The 13,475-nt window shown below is 48.5% G+C and overlaps 1 protein-coding gene and 1 long non-coding RNA gene across 10 annotated transcripts in view; one reads left to right on the top strand and one right to left on the bottom strand.

Annotated features, from left to right (window-relative positions):
• The window catches only part of Gabrr2 (gamma-aminobutyric acid type A receptor subunit rho 2), a 43,692-nt gene that overhangs the window by 12,633 nt on the left and 17,584 nt on the right, over nt 1–13,475 (bottom strand). For 6 of the 9 annotated variants that reach the window (XM_039109380.2, XM_039109382.2, XM_039109381.2 and 3 more), the window contains 4 exons: nt 7,828–7,895; nt 4,158–4,381; nt 3,341–3,423; nt 3,042–3,182 (listed from right to left, as the gene is read on the bottom strand). In XM_039109380.2, the coding sequence (XP_038965308.1) occupies nt 3,042–3,182; nt 3,341–3,423; nt 4,158–4,381; nt 7,828–7,895 (516 nt within the window). Of the gene's footprint in view, nt 1–3,041; nt 3,183–3,340; nt 3,424–4,157; nt 4,382–6,829; nt 6,981–7,827; nt 13,057–13,475 lie in introns of those variants that run through there. The other 3 variants (XM_039109385.2, XM_063287266.1, XM_039109383.1) reach the window with 3 other exon arrangements.
• On the top strand, nt 5,196–8,778 carry LOC120102852 (uncharacterized). Its single transcript, XR_005504699.2, has 2 exons — nt 5,196–5,603; nt 7,628–8,778. It is a non-coding gene; the product is annotated as an uncharacterized LOC120102852 (long non-coding RNA).

The following is a 13,475-nucleotide window of genomic DNA, read 5'->3' as shown; positions in this document are numbered from 1 at the left end:
CATAGAGAGCATCCTGACGCTTCTCGTCAACCACAGGAGGCAGAAGTTGATACAGTGCCTTCCCTCTTCTGTGCTATGACCACCTTGTCAATATCTAGTACTTTCTCGTGGAGCGTGATCTAACTTTTCACATCAGTCAGGGAGAAAGTAGAGGGAAACGGACATGTAGTTGTCGGTTTGGTGTTTATGACTTGCAAACCACAACTGTATCTCCTGAGTGTCGGGCTCGTCAGGAGCTTGAGAAGAGACTGTGTCTCTGTCTTGTTGGGGTCAGTCCTTCTGGGTCAGGAGGCAGGAGAGCTGGGCTCTCACTCTGCTCCTCTTAATCAGAGTTGGTTGGTCCCATACTCAATCCTGCCAGCACAAGGAGGAGGCTGTTGGCGTGCCCCGGCAGTCTGGCGTTAGTTCTACTTCTGACGCTCCACCCCTCTCGTTAATCCTTTACCATTTAGGAAGACAAAAACATGCTATAGCACTAACTCACCATGCATTCTGAGAATCCCTGTTTAATAGCTGTGAACAGAGTTTCAAAGTGTGAAGTCTTGGTCACCTACAAGATTATACAGCCATGACCCACAAAGGTCCAAGGACAGTGTGTGTGAGTTAAAGCTAGGTGCGCACTTCCAGCCTGTGCTTTTCAGCTTAGCACTGTCAGGGGTCCCAAAGTACCACACAGTGGCAGCTTGGGTGTGGGAGGGGGCACGCAGTACAGAAGCAGGGTTCCTTTTCCTTTTTCCTCCTGTGTATTCCTTGCATTATTAAATTCCTCTCCTAAGGGGTTGGGGATTTAGCTCAGCGGTAGAGCGCTTGCCTAGCAAACGCAAGGCCCTGGGTTTGGTCCCCAGCTCCGGAAAAAAAAAAAAAAAGGAAAAGGAAAAAAAAATAAAAATTCCTCTCCTAAATTCCTCTTGGCGAGTGACTCCAGCTGTGATCTCCATCAGTTACAGGTATGCAAATTTCCTTTGCCGAATAAAGTACACAAAGTTTAGTTGACTTAAAGAGACCGATTAGGTTGCTGAAAGCATGGTCCCATCTTAGGTAAGACAAAGATGGCTGGGGCGTCTTCCTGTGAGTAACCATGGTTGGAGAAATCAGAGCAGTATTACTTGGCCCACAGAAGATTTGTGACTCAGGATCTGCTCCAAGACCTTGTCACTTAAGGGTCTCTATCTAAAGACCAGGGCTTTGCTCATTCTGTGAGCAGGCATTTGCTGGGCCTGAGGGGGATCATTAGAATCTGTTAGAAGTGCAAATTCTTAGAGCCCACAAGTAACCTATTGATGAGGGACACACCTCCCCCCACAAAAGAGATAGATAGATACCCCTAGAGGACTTGTCAAACACAGTTGCCAGCTCCCCAGAGTGCCTGAACACAGCCTGAGAACCGCACTGGCCTAAAGGAGCAGCCTTTGCGTTCTGATCCACCTGAGGTCTGAGAGGTGCCTTGTTCCCAGGCTACTCCTACCCTCGCTCTGACGCCACAAGCTTGCCCCAGGTTGTGAGCACCTTGGTTCAGTAGTGTGGGTACAGGGACCCTCAGGCCTGCATCTCTGAGACTCCCAAGAAACACTGGGGAGCAGACAGACTGTCCGGCAAAAGCAGGAGGTAAATGCTTAGGGGAAGGGAGGGTTAGGTCAGTAGGAAAAGGCTGCAACAATAGGGTGTGTCCAGGCAGGTTTGACACCTGGTTTCAGTGTTCTCCTGGGCTGTCTGAAAGGGCCGATGCTTTCAGATGGACAAACAGAACGTGCTCTTCTCTTCAAGAACAGGAAGAAAACAATCAGTTCATCCCACCAGGCCCATTTCCCCACCTCAAACGGCATCCACACACACCATGGACACCAGGTAAAGGGAAGAGATGGAGATCAGCACATAGGGCGAGCACTGAAGCAGGCCTGTGGCTGTCCTGATGCCAGCACAGCACTAGACAGGCCTATGCTCTTCCAGTGTTTGGTACTATGAGCATAGTGGGTAGGGGGAGGCAGGTGACCATCTGGGACACCCTGCAGGATAAGGAAGCCACACAAAAGCTTTCCATAGAGGGGCTTGGGCATCCCAGCTCTGGGACAAGGGACAATGAAGTATGAGTCCCATTAGAGCCAGTAGCCTAGAGAAGTACTATTGAATTGTATTTAAAGATAAATGGAAGTCTTAGCTCCTACTACCAACAAGCGTGACCTTATTTAGAGGTAGGGTCTTTGCAAAGGTAATCAAGACAAAATAAGGCTACATTGGCTTATAGTAGACCCTGACAAAGCGACCGGTGTCCCTACAGAACACATGGACATGGACACACAGGGAAGACACCAATTAAGGACACAGGAGAACAACACATAGGGGTGGCACAGCTGCAGGTTAGAGCACCAAGCATTGCTGGCAAACAGCAGAGGCTAGAAAGAGAGGTTCTGCCCTCCAGCCTGCAGAGGGAGCATGGCCCTCAGGCTTCTGGCCTCACAAACTGTGACAGACTAAATCTCAGTTGTTCTCAAATATCCAGAACTCCCTTATGACAGTTCTAAAAATCTAACTGAGGAGCTTAAGGTGAGACTAGATAAAGGTTGACAGATGGATCCCCTCAAATGTTCAAACGTGGCCCGGGATCCAAGAGGTTAAAACAAGGACTGAAAAGAGACACCACTGACGCTGGTGGTGTAGATCCGTGATAGCACACGGACTGAGTGTATTCCATGCCCTGGGTTCAGCCTCCAGCACAAAATATTTATAGATAGATAGATAGATAGATAGATAGATAGATAGATAGGCTATAGAGAATAAATACTTCTTGTTATCTGTGAAGTAGAAGATATAAGGCCATAGAACCACATGCAAACCGCCACCCCATTCTTACAAATCAGACAGCTACAGTAAGATTTCTTGAGGGGATTTACAAATCTGTGTCACCTCTGGGGGTGGGATCTCAGAAGAGAGCAGCTGCCTCTCCTTCAAAAGTGCTATTTGGGACTATGCTCTACAGGTGAAGGCCAGAGAATTCAAACGCGTCTCTCCCACATTCGAGACTGGCTGTGACAGTGGTTAGCTACCCGTGCTGCTGTAGAAGGCCAGTCTGGAAGTCGTGTGGAACTTCTGGATCAGAAACTGGGACAAGGAGATCTTCTCGTCCGTCTTCAGGGACTCATCCCCGTTCTTCCAGTACAGCATCAGATCCTCGTCCGTGTACGCGTCTTGGGGAGAGGAAAACAAGTGAACTTGACTCCCACTTCTTCGGAAACCCTGTGACAGTTCTTCACACTGGCCGAGAGCCCCTCAGCCTCATGATTCCCGAGTGGCCCCAAGGTGGGAGAGCCAATAGGGCAAAAGTGTAGAAGCCTTGTATACTTACAGCTCTCTAGCTCCAAAGAGCAGGTCTGGGAGTCCAGGGGGAAGTGGCTGAAGTCCATGTTGCACATGGCAGTGACGGTAATCCTGTAAAGCACAAAGATGTGAGCTGGCATGGGAGTGGACCATCAGCTCAGGCTCCAGCCATACTTAGGGAGACCCAGTAGGTCACCCACAAGTGGTGGCAGCCTAGATCTGTCACCCTAGGAAGTCAGGCATCTAAGCCATGGGGACTTAATTAGACCTTTGTCTTCTGGGCCCCCTGGTGGGTCTCCTTTATTGGGCTTGCTGTCCCCCAGCTACTGGAGTGGAGAAGTTAATTCCTAACTGTCCACACTTATGTGTGTCTTAGTCAGCACCTCCTCAGCTGTCAGGGCCACCTCCCTCAGAGATGCCTGGGAGGTGGGGCCCAAGAAAAGAGCGTACCTGCTACTAAAATTAATTCGGGTGAACCACATGAACAGGCTAGGAATAAGAACCCTTGAGTCAGCTGAATCCTCTCAGAAGGCAATCCGTAGTAGCACTTAATAAGCAATCAACTACTGTTATTAATTTTAAATTGTTACTGGCAATCAACTAGGATCCTAGAGTCTACGAGATAAAAAGTCATTGTTCCCATCAATGGGCTACACTAATCTTTTAACTCAAGGGTAAAACCCCAGCAGAGAGGACGCTGCCACCTGCAGGGGTGGCATCAGACTGACTGACTTCAAAAGGCTTGTGTCACCCCATAGACTCTACTACAGTGACAAACTAGTCCGGGACCAAAGGAGCTAGCAAGACAACGCTGAACAAAGGAGTGACGGCCCATGGGCTGTTACCTCATGCTGTACAGCACGTGGCCATCGGGAAACACTCGCAGCATGATGTTGTCGGTGGTGGTGTCGTGGGTAAATGACCTTTTGGAGTGAACAAAGAAGACGTCAGGGACCCAGATCTTCTTCACCAGCCTGCCATCGAAGGTCATGCTCCTGTTGCTGCTGCTGGGAAAGGCCAGCCTCTCATCCCTCCAGTAATGCCTCAGGTACAGGGTCATGGTGAAGTCCTGAGAGCCAGGGAAGAAGCCAGGAGTGCTTTAGATAGAAAGGCTTAGAGCGCATCCCTCCCTGCAATGGATCCACCGTCCTCTACTGCACAATACCCCAAATTCTGCCTCCAGACTCCGAGTGACAGCCCTGCAGTCCTCAGCACCCAAATGGGTGGCCCTGTGGCAGTCGGGAAGAGAGTGGCTCAGTTTTGCAATTGAAAACCCAGTTATGGAGCCACTGTATGGCCACAGCCCAGCAGGGTGTACTGCTTCCAAAGCCCTGGCCTCTGCGCTGGATCCCTGTGCACAGCAGGCGTTTTGTTTTGTTTTGTTTTGTTTTGTTTACTGTAATAGAATACAAGCACCAGCAGTCAGTTTGGGGAGGAAGGTGTAACAATTCCCTTTAGTGAACTGTATTAGAAGAAAAGGGCCTTGAGGCCATGACTGAGACTCAAGGGTAGAGGAAGAGTATTAGAAACGCTACTTTAAATGGAGATCCAAACATGGCGGAGCCTTAAAGAGAAGGGGCCTTCCCTTTAAAACCTGGACGGCTGCTTCAAGAGTAAGAATGAGGAGGCTGGAGAGATGGCTCAGTGGTTGAGAGCACTGGCTACTCTTCCAGAGGACCAGGGTTCGGTTCCCAGCAGCTACACGGTGGCTCACAACGGTCTGTAACTCCTGTTCCAGGGGACCTGGCGCTCTCACGCAGACATAAATGCAAGCAAAACATCAATGCACATAATAAATAAATTTTTAAAAGAGGAAGCCTGAGAAAGGGGGAGAAGAGGAAGGGAGGGAGGGAGGAAGGGAAGGGATGGAGGGGAAGGAGCCTTTTCAGATGGCAGCCTTCAAGGCAACCTCCCTAGCTATCTCCCTCTAAGCCTCAAACCAATCCCCTGACTTGACTTCTAATAACCTTTAAAGGTCTGGGAAGTTCCCTATCACATGGTTTAGTTCAGCCCAGAATATGTACCACATATCATAATTGAGAATGGTCGAGCCACAGCACAGACCGCTCTACTCCAGAGACAACTCTGGGGGATGAGGCCTGATTCAGTCACCTCAACCAGTGGATATCAGCTGAGGGATCAGCTCCAGAAACCTAGACACTCAGGGGTCCCTCCTGCAAAGACGTCTACCATTGGACTTGGGAGATCCTCAAAGGCAGAGAGAGCTGTGCTCTTCATGCACTGAATTACCTACCATTCGCCACTGAACTTAATGCCTAGCAAGTCACAAGGTAAGTGCTCAATAAACGCTTGCTAAATGAGGGTTGGAGGTGTGGCTCACTATAGAGCGCTCGTCTGACTCAGGCAAGGTCCAATCACCAGCACCAGTAAAGACACTCGCTCAGTGGAAATCTGGAGCGATGAATGCACGCTTACTATGTGTTTAACTCGGGGGCTTATCTAAGTCCATTTCTAGACTAGTCCAGTTACCTGTGCATAAGCACTTGCTATAACTCCTCTTCTATAAACAAGAAGTGGTAGCTAATTATAAACAGGAAGGGACCAGCCAAATGCCCCTCTGGTCACACAACTGGAGAGCATGTTCTGAGAGACGCCAGGGAGTAGGACGGGAGTGCCACCCTGCAGGCTCTCAAATACCAACTGTGTGCAGCCAGCTCGCTCTCTGCCTGCTCCTTCCTTTTCGCTGGACTCCTGCTTCCCCACTGGTGGTGGATTTTCTAAGTAGGGCAAGCCATGTGTCCTGGTTGGTTCTCTGTCAACTTAGCACAGCAAGAAACATCTTGGAAGAGGAGCTGCCATGGAGAACATGTCTCCATCGGACAGTCTACTGACGAGTCTGTATGGCATTCTCTTGATCAAGGATTGATGTGGGAGGCCTGGCTCATGTGGGTGGTGCCAATCCTGGGCAGGTGGTCTAGGGTGTGTAAGGAAGCAGGCTGAAGCTGGACATGGCGGCACAGGCCTTTATTCTCAGCAGTCAGGAGGCAGAGGCAGGTAGGTCTCTGTGAATCCATCCTGAACCAAACAAGGAGACCCTATCCCCCCAAAAGAAAGAAGAAAGCCAGTAAGCGGCGCCCCTCCATGGTTTCTGCTTCAGTTTCTGCCTCTGAGTTCCTGCCTTGAGTTCTGCCCTGATTTTCCTCAGTGATGGGCTGTTGCCTGGGAGTGTAAGCCAAAAAAACAAATAACAAAAGCAAACAAACAAAATACCTTTTCCTCCATAAGTTGCATTAGGTCGTGGTGTTTAATCACAGCAATAGAATCCCTAAGACACCACTCTGGCCACTTCTCCCTTGAATATCCATCTGAAGCCATGCTTGAAGGAAGGCTCTTCATACACAGAATTGGTGTGTCCCCGTGGCCTCGGGAAGCCAGGCTGGACCCAGATCCAGCTGAATCCAGCTGGTGAACAGCCAAAGGGTCTGGCAGGTTGTGGCACCTTCCATACCTAGATCCTTGCCAGGAGCTGGAGCTCTGAGGAGTAAACAGCTCTTACCTTCTCAGCTATGCTGTTCTGAGTCAGCTAAGAGCCAAAGGATGGCTGGGAGCTCAGCGGCAGGCAGAGGTCTGCTTAGAGGCACATGGTCTCGGATTTGCTTACTTGGATTGCTGGGATCAAAGGCAGATACCTCACGTCCAGCTTCAGCCTGCTTTCTTTTTTTTTTTTTTTTTTTGGTTCTTTTTTTCGGAGCTGGGGACCGAACCCAGGGCCTTGCGCTTCCTAGGTAATTCAGCCTGCTTTCTTACACACCTTAGGATCCCCTCCCAGGATCGGCGCCACCCACAACGAGCCACGTCCTCCCACTTCAATCAAGGGAACAAGGAGGAGGCTGAGGAAGGGAGAAGGAGGGAGGGAAGGAAGGAAAACTGAAGGGGGAGGATGGGGGGAGGGAATGAGGGAGGGGAGAAAGGAGGAAGGGAAGCTCCAAACTAATCCATAGCAAGAGAGAGCTGGTTGTGTGAGTTATGAAGGAACGACAGAACGCTCAGACCGTGTGTTTGGGTGAGCCGTAAAGGAACTTTATCTCAATAGAGAAAGATAAGAGGTTTCCTGGGAGGACCAGTGGAAGGCCACGTGCAGAGGAAGTTTGTAGGCTAAAAGAGCAGCGCACAGAACACAGAGAGGACCAAAGGCATGGAGGGTCACTCTCCCCTTCAAGCTGAGGGAGCCTCCACAAGAGAGTCAAAAGATGGAAAAGCAAAGCACTGAAGGATTTCAACCAAAATGCCCACCTCTAGCACTTTCACTCCTCCCAGCGCGATTCACTGGGCCCCTTGTTTATATTACCTGCAGCACGCCCTGAAAAGGCCTCAGTCACCAGCTACTTTTACCAGTGCGAACAATAACCCTGCTCTAGATGTCGCTGTTCCTTGGTCAACTTCCAAGACCGGATCTGGCCACCTTCTGCTTCCCAGCCACAACCCGCATCCCAGAGGCTCCCGTGGTCTCAGCAATGTGATCCCTCCCTGAAGCCAGCCTGGGGCAGTGCCTACCATGTCCACCTCGGAGATGCTGTCCAGACTCTCCACCTGCACGTCCACACCCACAGGGATGGCCGGGCCTGCGGGGGAGCAAAGACAGCTGATTAAGACACAGTCGGCTCCACTAGGGGTTGAGCTTTCCCTGTGGAGCAAGGGGTTGCCTCAGGGATGTGGCAGGGACTCCGAAGTCCAGGTGGGGTGTTTTCTGCTAATTCCTGAAGTATAAGGTGTCTACACGTTATCACTGAGGTCAGAGACTGGGTCTACACTACACGCTGTTCCTAGGCGGAAGTGAATGCTCTCTGTGCTTGCTGGGCAGGCTACGAGCCGGATTACACCCACCTCCATTCTAGGCTGTGTCTACAGGGTAGCGGGAAGTCAGCGTATGTGACCCCCAGTCCCTGAGTGGAGACCTCAATCACTGACCTAAGGCTGGATCACCTTCCTACAGAGAAGCTAACACACAGCTGGAGATCCGCCATATTGTAGTAGCTTTTAGTCTAGTATGAGATGAGATGTCTAACCGATTACATCACAGTGCAAGACAGCGCTGCAGAAGGTTGAAGGCGCATCGAGTGAGATTCTATGGCCAGGTTTCTACAAGCATTCATCTGTGAGTTTATCTAGGCGGGCCATCTTTTTCTTGAACTGAATGACAGGCACTTTATGAGTTTACTTAGTGGCCTCCCACTGTCATCCAGTTCAAGAAAAAGATGAGCTGAGCACTTAGCCTGTGTACTGTTTACACATGTATACTGTAGAAAGAAACTTTTAAATGGGTCTGAGACCCATGATACCAGATATAGTGCATGACTAATCCCAGCTAGTCAGGGGGCTAAGTCAGGAGGATTGAATTTTGAGGCCAGTCTTGGCAACTCAGCTGGACCAGGTCTCAGGTATTTTTTTTTCTTTTTAAATAAAAAAAATATTTTTAATATTAAAACCATAAAAGGAGAAAACTAAGAACTGGGTGTCTACCAAGCATCTTCACATTCACAGCCAAGCAGCCATCCTCAAGGATCAGGTGAGATTGAATCTGTGATTAAAATTTTCCCAAAAGAGAAAATAGCAGGTCCAGATGGCTATAGCAGCAAGGCACCAATGGTTTCGGGGGAATTAGCAACGTTCTATGTATGCCCTTTCCTGGAAGTTATAGAAAGAATGTTTGAGAAACCAAAAGAGACATCTAAAATATCAATCTGTTTTATGAAGTCAAAACAAGGAATGAAAAGGCAAAATCACAAGCCAACCTCATGCAACACTTGGGGCCTAAACCCCTAATGAACCAGCAGCAGCGCCCAGCACTGAATGTTAGGGTTTATTTATTTAATTACTTGTTTGTTTGTTTTTATGCACATGGGTGTTTTGCTGGGCATCAAATTACCTGAGAGTGGATTTACGCACAGTTGTTAGTTTCCATGTGGGCACCAGGAATTGAACACCCAGTCCTTTGCAAGAACACCCAGTCCTTTGCAAGAACAGCCAATATTCTTTTTTTTTTTTTTTTTCCGGAGCTAGGGACCGAACCCAGGGCCTTGAGCTTGCTAGGCAAGCGCTCTACCACTGAGCTAAATCCCCAATCCCCAGCCAATATTCTTAACCACGGAGTCATAGCTCCAGTTCCCCGGGCACTAAATTTTTAAAAGCTGTACATCATGCTTAAATCAGAGTTAGCTTAGGTACTGAGCATCTGTTTTAGTGTTGGGAGCGTGTGTGTGTGTGTGTGTGTGTGTGTGTGTGTGTTACTCAGAATCTTATACATTCTGGACAGACCCTCTAGCACTGAGCTGTAAACCCTCCTCTACCGTTGGAAAGAATCAAGGGATTCGCTAACTTACAATGGGAAGCTAAGTGGTGCTGGGGAACAAACCCTTGTATGGCAGGCAAAACTGTGCGACTGACTTACAGCTCAGTTTGCTGTCTTCTCTGTGCAGGCATCAGTCAACAGAATTGTGCAGGCTTACGGGAGCGATGCTAGGGGCAGACATGGACCAAAGAGGGGGACCTGGTATTAGGATCTATTCTCCTGGGAGCATTTATAGTTCCAAGGGGAGCCAGGCATGTACATGGATGTCCATGGTGCTTTAGATGATTCCTCGGGGCTCAAGGAAAGAGACTAGACTGCAGAGACCCCAAAGTAGATGTTTTATACCACCCTTCTGTTGTTAACAATTTATTTATGTATGTAAATACAGTGTCACTCTCTTCAGACACACCAGAAGAAGGCATCAGATCCCATTACAGATGGTTGTGAGCCACCATGTGGTTGCTGGGATTTGAACTCAGGACCTCTGGAAGGGCAGTCGATGCTCTTAACCACTGAGCCATCTCTCCACCCTTTGTACTACCTTTCTAAGCATCACACCTTAGTAGTGAAGAAAGATAGAACTTCACCTTAATGTATAGTTTAATGTATAGAATGCCATGTGCAACTCAGCTTCAAATCATATCAGTCAGTGTCTGTCTTCATCATTTTTCTATTTCCATGACAAAACACCTCGATGACGGCAACTTATAAAAGGAAACATTTAATTTGGGGCTCATTCTTGCAGAAGATTAGAGTCCATGATCATCACCAGGGGAGCATGGCAACCGGTAAACAGGCATGTCATGGAGGCATTATGTGAAAGTTTACCTCCTGACTCACAAGCACAAGACAGAAAGCTAACTAGGAGTGATGTCTACTTTTGAAACTTCAAAGCTCACCCTGAGTCACACTCCTCCTCCAACAAGGCCACTGGTCCTAATCCTTCCTAAACAGCCCCACCAACTGGGGATCAGGCATTCAAATATATGAGCCTATGGGGACCATTCTTCTTCAAACATTTCATTCCCTAGCCCTCAAAGGCTCCTGGCCATATCGTAACAGAAAATGCATTTAGCTCAATTTCAAAGTCCCTGTAGTCTTTCAGTCTCAACACAGTTTAGAATCCACAGACTCTTCTGAAACTTGAGGCAACCTCTTAATTGTAACTTCTTGAATAATCAAAAAAGCAAATCATATACTTGCAACATACATTTGTACACATATACATTACCATTTCAAGGGAAAGAACAGAGCAGAGTGAGGAACTACTGGACCAAAGCAAGACCAAAACCCAGGAGAGCAAACTTCCAATCTCATAACCACATGTCTGATGCCAAGGTCTTAGATGGCTTTGCCCTTCAGCTTCACTGACAGCAACACACTTCTCCCTCTTCAGCTGGTTCTACTCTCTGTCTTTAGTTCTTCCTGAAAGATACCCCACAGCTTTGGCACCTCCAAGATCATGGAGTCACTAGCAGAATCCAGATTTCATATTCACATCTTCACAGTGGCGTCATTGGGACTCCATATAAGAATTCCCCTTGCCACATACCTGGTCTCAGCTTCTCTCCTTATCCACTGAGGAAGATTCCACAACCCCCTTCCTTATGATATTCAGGTTTCGTTGCTGTGAAGAGATACTATGACCAAGACAACTCTTAAAAAGGAAAACATTTAACTGGGGCTGGCTTACGGTTTCAGAGGTCCAGTCCATTGTCAACATGGCGGGAAGCATGGCATCATGCAGGCAGGTGTGGTGCTAGAGGAGCCAAAAGTTCTACATCTTGATCAGCAGGCAGAAGGAAGCTGTGTGCCACACTGGGCATAGCTTGAACATGCACAGTGTAAAAGCCCACCCTACAGTGACACACTTCCTCCAACAAGGCCACACCTCCTAATAGTGCCACTCCCTGGCCAAGCATTCAAACACATGAGTCGGTGGGGTCATACCTTTTCAAGCCACTATACTTATGTATCCTTGATGAAGCTAAAGCTAATACATGACTGAACCTGCTGTATTTGGCTACCTGCTTGGGTTGGAGCCTGGCCCCTTCTTGAATTATATTTGCATAGGCAAATTTATTGTTGCTTCTAAGGAACATAATATTCCTCAAGCCTTTTCCTTTCACAAATTGCAGGATTATCTGGCTAGTGTCTTGTGGGAAAGCTCTGCTTTTAAGGTCAAAGTTCACCATGACAGAATAACCTCTGGGCTTGGCGCAATATGGGAGACTCCCTTCATTAGCAGGTCTTCTCCTTCTCTGACCTTGTCTGGGGAATTCAAAATCCCCTACTTGAGGAATATCACATAGCCTTAGCTTGATTGAAATCTTTCCCCATGCTAATGAAACATTCCAGGTACCCCAGGTCCCCAGGTAATGACCTTACCCCATCTTGGATGTCCTTATCCTCAGTTCTTCAATCACCCTAAGTAAATTGATCTGCCTACTGACTGCTGGCCCCCGTGACATGCTCACAGAGCTTCTGAACCTCATGTTGGACGTCTCTGTTCCCAGAGAGCTGTAGATCGACAAGAGCAGGATCCACAGTGTCTTGCCCTGAGGATGCTTCTCCCGTACTCCATTTTACACAGGGCCCTTCTTATCTCTTCAGCACAAGCTCTGGCTCCCATGTTACATTTCCTGGTGCCCGTGCTATCCACCAACGGTGCATTCTGTATACCTTACTCCTCCTGATGTCACCCTCAGTACTAACTGAGCAGAGGAGCAGGCCTGCAGATGGATTATCCCATGCTAGAGGAAGAACTGTGCCCCAGCCTCTGACACTGGTGTTTAGATCACTGAGGGGCCATACTGAAAATCTGGTTCCCGCATGTCTGTCATGTATCCAGAGTGGATCTCTGCCACACTGGTGTTGCCTAAGGTACCTGGATCCCCTCCAACAGGGTTCCTGGGTCATCACCTGGGCCTGGGCTCAGAGGTTACCAGGTAGATTGTGCTTTCCCCAGTGGAGTGGGCACAAACAGGGTTGAGACCATCATACCCAGAACATAGCGGGAAGGCCTAGTAGCAAAATGCTATGTAGCTACCCCCCAAGCATTGTTAGTAGAGTATGTTCCTAGTTACCATGGAAATGGAAAAGGTGACTGTAGAGTCCTGTATTACCTGTCAAGAAGCTGCCACATCGAAATGAATAAGGAACTCATTGAGGGCCCAAAGGCAAAGAATTCTATAAGCGCCTTCACAAAGCCTCTTTTTATGACGACATTTTCCCAAAACAACAAAATTAGTTAAAATGAAAAACAAAACTATAATAACAATCCCTTACTGGTTGCCTTAACTTGACAGTTTGGGTGTCAGATTGCTAAAGAAGTAAAACATGGCTGAGAGTATTACTTTGTGGTATAACATGTAGTTAGTATGTGGGGAACCCTGGTTTCAGTCCAAGCTGAGGATGGGGGATGGAGGGAGGAAGGAAGAGAAGAAGGAGGAGGAGGAAGAAGAAAGAAGGAGAAGGAGAAGGAGGAGAAGGAGGAGGAGGAGGAGAAGGAGGAGGAGGAGAAGGAGGAGGAGGAGGAGGAGGAGGAGAAGGAGGAGGAGGAGAAGGAGGAGGAGAAGGAGGAGAAAGAAGAAGGAAGAGGAGGAAGAAGAAAGAGGAGGAGGAGGAGAAAGGAGAAGGAGGAGGAGGAAGAAGAAAGAAGGAGGAGGAGGAGGGGGAGGAGGAGGGGGAGGAGGAGGAAGAGGAGGAGGAGGAGGAGGAGGAGGAGGAGGAGGAGGAGGAGAAGAAGAAGAAGAAGAAGAAGAAGAAGAAGAAGAAGAAGAAGAAGAAGAAGAAGAAGAAGAAGAAGAAGAAGAAGAAGAAGAAGGAGGAGGTGATGATGGACGAGGAGGAG

This window comes from Rattus norvegicus, chromosome 5, assembly GCF_036323735.1.
Source record: "Rattus norvegicus strain BN/NHsdMcwi chromosome 5, GRCr8, whole genome shotgun sequence".
NCBI lineage: Eukaryota > Metazoa > Chordata > Mammalia > Rodentia > Muridae > Rattus > Rattus norvegicus.
This window is presented reverse-complemented; position numbering and strand designations above follow the sequence as displayed.